This window comes from Alosa pseudoharengus, unplaced genomic scaffold (assembly GCF_046254945.1).
Source record: "Alosa pseudoharengus isolate Yale_2024_CS ecotype anadromous, Long Island Sound unplaced genomic scaffold, YU_APseudo_1.1 YU_APseudo_1.1_scf_1, whole genome shotgun sequence".
NCBI lineage: Eukaryota > Metazoa > Chordata > Actinopteri > Clupeiformes > Clupeidae > Alosa > Alosa pseudoharengus.
The window spans coordinates 13437135-13444181 of NW_027468564.1; the positions used below are offsets into that span (position 1 = coordinate 13437135).

The following is a 7047-nucleotide window of genomic DNA, read 5'->3' on the forward strand; positions in this document are numbered from 1 at the left end:
AATTTAGAGTCCTTAAAAGTCGAGATATTTTACATCAGTGCAGAAGACCGACTCAAAAACAGACCACCCCTGCTATTCATCTGCTTGTGTTTTAGGACAATTTTGCTTAACACACTGGCAGAAAAATATGCTTGTTTTCAGGATGAGACATCTTAAAATAAGGCAAACTCTAAAACCATAAGCAGTGTGCTATTAGCATGCTATGAATGTGCTAAAACAGTGCCTCAATACCTGCTAAAGCAGTGTGCTATTATTAGCATGCTATGAATGTGCTAAAACCCTGTCTCAATACCTGCTAAAGCAGTTTGCTATTAGCATGCTATGAATGTGCTAAAACCCTGTCTCAAATACCGGCTAAAGCAGTGTGCTATTACCATGCTATGAATGTGCTAAAACCGTGCCTCAATACCTGCTAAAGCAGTGTGCTATTATTAGCATGCTATGAATGTGCTAAAACCCTGTCTCAATACCTGCTAAAGCAGTGTGCTATTATTAGCATGCTATGAATGTGCTAAAACCCTGTCTCAATACCTGCTAAAGCAGTGTGCTGCCGTCAGGACCGCCTGCGCGCTGATGAGGGATCCTGAGCAGAAGTGGCTTCCTGCTCGGTGAAGACTGACCTGCCAGGGCCAAGCTCCCGTTGTGGCGTTCTGACCGCTGATCAGCCCCAAGTTCCGTGGAGCTTTACCACAGGCTGGGGGAGAAGAGCACCAGAGAGATGAGGGCGGAAAGGGAGGGGAAAAACAACCCCAAAACAACAACAAGAAAAACAAAAAACATCAGACTGGGGGAGGACAGAGGGAAAGAGATGAGGTACCACAGGGAGGGAAACAACAACCCCAAACGACACAACATCATCAGACTGGGGGAGGACAGAGGGAAGGAGATGAGGTAACACAGGGAGGGAAACCACAACCCCAAACGACACAAACAACAACAACAACAACTCAGACTGTGTTCAGGGAGGTATTGCAAGTACCCGAGTAAGTGGTAAGTATTCTGAGTAAGCGGTAAACCTCCTAATAGAAGAGCTGTATGGCTTCATTCTCCTAACACAAAATTGCCATAGGGCTCTTGTTGTAGAAGGTTTACCACTTACTCTGAGTTAATATACCCAGGTTTGTAACGAAACCATGTACTTGGAATACCCCCCAGGGGAGGTCTAACACAGGCTGGGGGATAAAAGATCAGGTTGCCGTCACACTTTTATATCTAGCAGGGTATTCTGAAAAACAGAAAACTCCTTCATTTTTAAAATAATTCCGTTCACACCGATGCTAAAAACAGCTGGGGAAGGATGTCGCGAACACGTCGAGCAAATAGGTGGCCAGTGATTACAAACAAATGAGGAAACATCACCACACAATGCAAATAGGTGGCCAGTGATTACAAACAAATGAGGAAACATCACCACACAATGCAAATAGGTGGCCAGTGATTACAAACAAATGAGGAAACATCACCACACAATGCAAAAACGCTGTTTAAAATGCTAACATGAAACTGGAGTTTTCCCAAATCTCCACTTTGGCCGGAGTTTTCAGAAATAATAGTTTTCAGTGATAAAACCTCAGTTTTCATGTAAATGAAAGGCCAAACCGCATGAAAAAATCTGTGTTTTTCCTACGTGTAAAAACGATCTTAGTCCGTTTAACTGTATAATAAGTATATATATTCTTTTGATCCCGTGAGGGAAATTTGGTCTCTGCATTTATCCCAATCCGTGAATTAGTGAAACACACTGCACACAGTGAACACACAGTCAGGGTGAAGCACACAAATCCCGGGCGCAGTGAGCTGCCTGCAACAACAGTGGCGCTCGGGGAGCAGTGAGGGGTTAGGTGCCTTGCTCAAGGGCACTTCAGCCGTGGCCTACCGGTCGGGGTTCGAACTGGCAACCCTCTGGCTACAAGTCCGAAGCGCTAACCAGTAGGCCACGGCTGCCCCAATCGTAAAAAAAAGTAAATAAGAAAACTTTACAACTCACCAGGCAACTGACCAAATGAACCTAAAAGAAGAAAGGGAAAAAAGAACAGAACTTCAGACAAAACAACTGTCGATTTGTGTTAACTCCCAACCTACCTCAGATCAGACCTGACCTGCCTTCTGTCCACAATCAACCCTCCAACGTCTGACCAATCTAACCCCTGACCTATACAACACTTAATCAATAGGCATTATACAACAGTTAGATCTCGGTGAAATTGTTTATTCATTTCTGATTGGACAAGAGGCATTCCATTTCCACTCTGAGTTCTCACAGCTAGTATTCCCTGTGTTTCAGCTGCTGACGTCAATATCACATTTGTCAGTTTTTGAGCAGCAGTTTTAAAACTTTACATTTTAGGGCTTTTAATCAGCAGTTGTAAAACTTTACATTTTATGGTTGTCAAGCGAGGAAACGTAGCAAGGTGATGTACAGAATTAACATGCAACACAAGGAGGTGAGTAGTCAAATTAAAGTCAAAGAATCTATATAAATGATAAAAACAACAGAAACAACAACAATAATAACAATAATAACAATAATAACAATAATAATAATAATAATATAGTAAATATGTATAAAATCCTGAACTTGAATATAGATTGACACGATTAATTGCTTTACAACATTTGACATTTTTCTCCCTCTCTCTCTCTCTGTTACATATTGGGCAACTCTCTTTCACTTTCTCACCCACACATCTCATTAAGTAAATTAATTTACGAAGACTTGAAGATCCAGTACTGCCAGTAAACTCATTAAAACACGCACTAACATACTGACCTAAATATGCAAATGTACGAAGACTGGAAGATCCAGTACTGCCAGTAAACTCATTAAAACATGCACAAACTTACTGACCTAAATATGCAGGATGACTGGAAGATCCAGTACTGCCAGTAAACTCATTAAAACACGCACAAACTTACTGACCTAAATATGTGTCCTTAAAAAACGTAATATCTCTGACACACACACCTATACAAACACACACACACACAGTGGTCATGCTGTAATCATGCATCACATTAGTTGTCGCTTTGGATAATTGCATCTGCCAAATTAATTAATAAATTAATTAACAAATTAATAAATGTAAATGTACAAGAACAGATTGAAAAAGCTTGATGGTCTTTTGGGCCACCCTCGACTTCAAGGCAACGCTGCCATACTTTAGCCCTCCCTAACCTAAATCGCCCCTAAACCTGATCCTAACCTAACCCTAGTGTCTTCCAGGCAACGCTGCCATAATCTAACCTTTGCCCAACCCTAGTGTCTTCCAGGCAACGCTGTCATAATATAAACTTTGCTCAACCCTAGTGTCTTCCAGGCAGCACTGACTTTCCCTAATCCTTGCCCAACCCCTAGTGTCTTCCAGGCAGCGCTGCCTTAAAGTGGACAGGAAGGTCGCAAAAGACCAAAGATCATTGAAAGATTTAAAGATAGTTATACGCATAGATCATTTATAGAGCAAGCAGATAAATCTACCATATTTTCCAGACTATAAGTCACACTTTTTTTCATAGTTTGGCTGTTTCTGAGACTTATAGTCAGGTGTGACTCAAAATATATGATTTAACATGTTAATTGTTAATTCCTTGGTGTTAATTGTTAATTCCTTTATTTCTTGGTGGTACTATGATATAGAGTTATAATGTGCGCACGCGCCCAAAATTTCACTTAGTCTAATTATTTATTATTTGTTTATTTACTGTATTATAGTCTACTTATCAAGCATTCACAAGGACTTCTTATTACTCTAGTATCACTCTTTAACACACCTGTATCTGTTTTTGATTATGAATAAATTGCAAACACTTAATTTCAACATTTATTTATTTATGTTTTAGCTGAATAGTTGAAACAGAACAGAAAAGGTAAAACACTTAAAATAAATTCCAAAGAGGCTTGAAGTAGCTGTCCTCATCTGCTTGACGACTAGCCATGCCTTGGGTTGAATGAGCAGCTCTCCTTCCTTTGCCAAGCCAAGTCTTCACATAAGGAAGGGCATCCCACTGCTTTCTGTTTCATTGCTATGGTCTTTTTAAAAAACATATCATATTTTTTTTCTCTGCATTTTCTTTGTATAGTTTCTACTTGTCCTCTCTACTTGAATCTCTCTCGAAGCGTTGTGGTTTTCTGTTGGTATGTTTGGATTATTTTTTCCCACGGACGTGATGGGACGTTTGAATAAGTGCGTGGAATGTTTGAATAAGTGTGTGCGTTCTTTCGTGTTCTCAGTGCACGTGTGTTTTCAGTGCTTTGGTAGCCTAGTTACTCTGCTCGCTCCCACTTCCAATCGTTTTTTTTATATAGGCTACTGTATATCATGAAACACGTTTCTTTGAGTCATCATGCCTTTTTATTTGGGAGACTGCAACATACTTCTGTCCGCTAAAACACTTTCATTATTGCTGCGCAAGATCTGGTTAAGCCGTACATGTCTCGTGTTTCTCCAGCGAAACATTGCACACATAAAACCAGAATAGGCTATTGAAACATCAACATATTTTTCTTTAGCCTGTATGTTTTTTTTACTTGGGAGACTTTCCAAGAAACGTCCGTCTGCTAAAACACTTTGGATACCAGTGCACGTTGGCGCAATTACTGTAGGCTACTGTAGTCTACGCGCGCTATAGCTTCCTCGTTGTCTGTCCAGCTGCACGGGAGGTTTAGACACAATTCAGATACAGTTCAGAACGATGTATATTAAATATATTTTGGGGGAAACGTGTTGCTTCTGGTAATTTGACGTTAGCAGTTGTGTTGTCATGCTGAAAGTGCAATATTTTTCAGAGACAGTATAGTTTTATTTCCGGTACGGCGTACCCTCTCCGAATATTTTAGTGGTACTCCGTACTGGCCAGTACCGGCTTACTTTCACCCCTGATTCCTGCTGACTGACATGAATCGGCTCTTGACTGCCTTCACTCCTTCATCTTCATTAACATTAATCTGTTTGGCCTCTATGTGTCCAGTTACATAGTCTGTCAGTTTTTGGTTTTGGATTTTTACATTTCTAAATAAATGTGATTTATAGTCCGGTGCTATAAGGACTTATATCGTTTTTTTCCCCTCTTCATGACACATTTTTTGACTGATGCAACTTATAGTCCAGAAAATATGGTACCTGCAACACAGACACACACACACACACACACACTCAAACAAGGATGCACAGCAGAGCTAGTGAGTGGGGCTGAGTGGTGCGAATATCCCGCTCCTCGCTACTCGGCTGCTCAAATTCGCGTCAGGGCGCTCCGTTCAATTTAGCTCCCCGCTCCACTTAAAAATCATCCCACTCCAGTGAAATCGCTCCACGCTCGCTCCAATTTAAAAAGGGAAGAAATAATCTACAGCCGAATTTTTTCTTTTTCTCATATGCTCACATTTTTCCGCAAAATGTGTCTTTTTAGATTCCAAAATTAATCTTTACTCACTGGAACAGTGTCACCACATGATTGTTCTTGCTCTACATTGTTAGTATCTAGTTGTTTTGTAGGAATAGTACACTTGTATGACTTATCAGTTTCCTTTCTAAATATATTTAGCGAACTCCATCCCCATCAACGAACTTACTATGGCCAATATCTTTGAAATTGAACAGTCTTGGTTTCATTAGGAAGACATGAATTCTGGGTGGATTTGGTCATGCCTCAGACTCGTGGTGTGAGCGGTATCAGAGCGAAATTGGAGCAGAACAGAGCGGGCGCTCCGGCCTCTAAATTAAAAAGCGCTCCGTGCTCCAACAACATTCCATCCGCTCCACTCCTCACTCGCGTTCTGCTCCGCTCACTAGCTCTGACACACACACACACACACACCCCTATGTTATTTATCCTGAACACACACACACACACACACACACTGAGAAGGAAACTTACCTTGAACTAGCAGGGCTGCTATTGTGGTCCATACCAGCCAAACAGCTGAACCAGCGGACACCATTTCTGGCTATTCCTGTATCCTTCTCTCTCTCTCTCTTCTGACTTCCTCTATCCTTCTCTCTCTCTCCTGACTATTTCTCTATCCTTCTCTCTCTCTCCTGAATACTTTCTTTCCCTTACTCTCTCTCTTTATATATGTCTCTCTCTCTATCCCTCTCCCTCCCTCTCTCTCTCCCTCTCTCTCTATCCCTCTCTCTCTATTCCTCTGTGCTATAATGCAGTGTTCACTTCATGGATGATCATGTTATATGAAAGGGGCTGTCCTCTTTCAGGTCCTCCCTCTTCCGTAGGGCCTCTCCCAGGTGCTCTTCCTAACACACATACCCCTCCCACACACACACCTCACACAGACACACTCCCAGGTGCTCTTCCTAACACACATACCCCTCCCACACGCACACACACACACCTCACACACATACCCCTCCCACACGCACACACACCTCACACACACACACACCTCACACACACACACACACCTCACACTCACACAGACACACCTCACACACACACACACACCTCACACAGACACACCTCACACACACACACACTCTCCCAGTTGCTCTTCATAACACACATAACTGTGTCATAACATCACACATGAGTATACCATAACTCACACATACATACAGTACACACACACACACACCTCCCACACACACCTCACACACACTCTCCCAGGTGCTCTTCCTAACACACATACCCCTCCCACACACACGCACACACACCTCACACAGACACACCTCACACACACACACACTCTCCCAGTTGCTCTTCAATAACATCACACATGAGCATACCATAACTCACACATACATACAGTACACACACACACACCACATCTGCATAACTGTGATACCATAAGCAAGTTCATGTAGTGTGATCAGAATCTGTGTATTCAGAATTAAGATATTAATAATGTACATTTGCATTTAGCATTTGAATTTAGCTGACACTATTATCCATAAATATTCGTGACCGTAATGACATAAATGGATGGTAAGGTGATGGGCGTGTTTGCATTCCTTTCCTTGAAGAATCTCCGTCTGCATTCCACAGTGGGGAGAAGTTCACCTTGTCTAAACAAATATTCGATTTCATTATTGCTAATTA

The 7047-nt window shown here is 41.7% G+C and overlaps 1 protein-coding gene across 3 annotated transcripts in view; it reads right to left on the minus strand.

Moving 5' to 3' along the window:
- Nucleotides 1–6114, minus strand: part of LOC143121372 (uncharacterized) — a 31580-nt gene extending 25466 nt beyond the window's left edge. For all 3 annotated transcript variants that reach the window (XM_076281747.1, XM_076281740.1, XM_076281732.1), the window contains exons 1-3: nt 5872–6114; nt 1988–2008; nt 532–694 (exon numbers count right to left, since the gene is read on the minus strand). In XM_076281747.1, coding sequence (XP_076137862.1) covers nt 532–694; nt 1988–2008; nt 5872–5935 — 248 coding nt within the window. In that variant the 5' untranslated portion in view covers nt 5936–6114. The remainder of the gene's footprint in view (nt 1–531; nt 695–1987; nt 2009–5871) is intronic.
- Between the last annotated feature and the right edge of the window lie 933 nt (nt 6115–7047).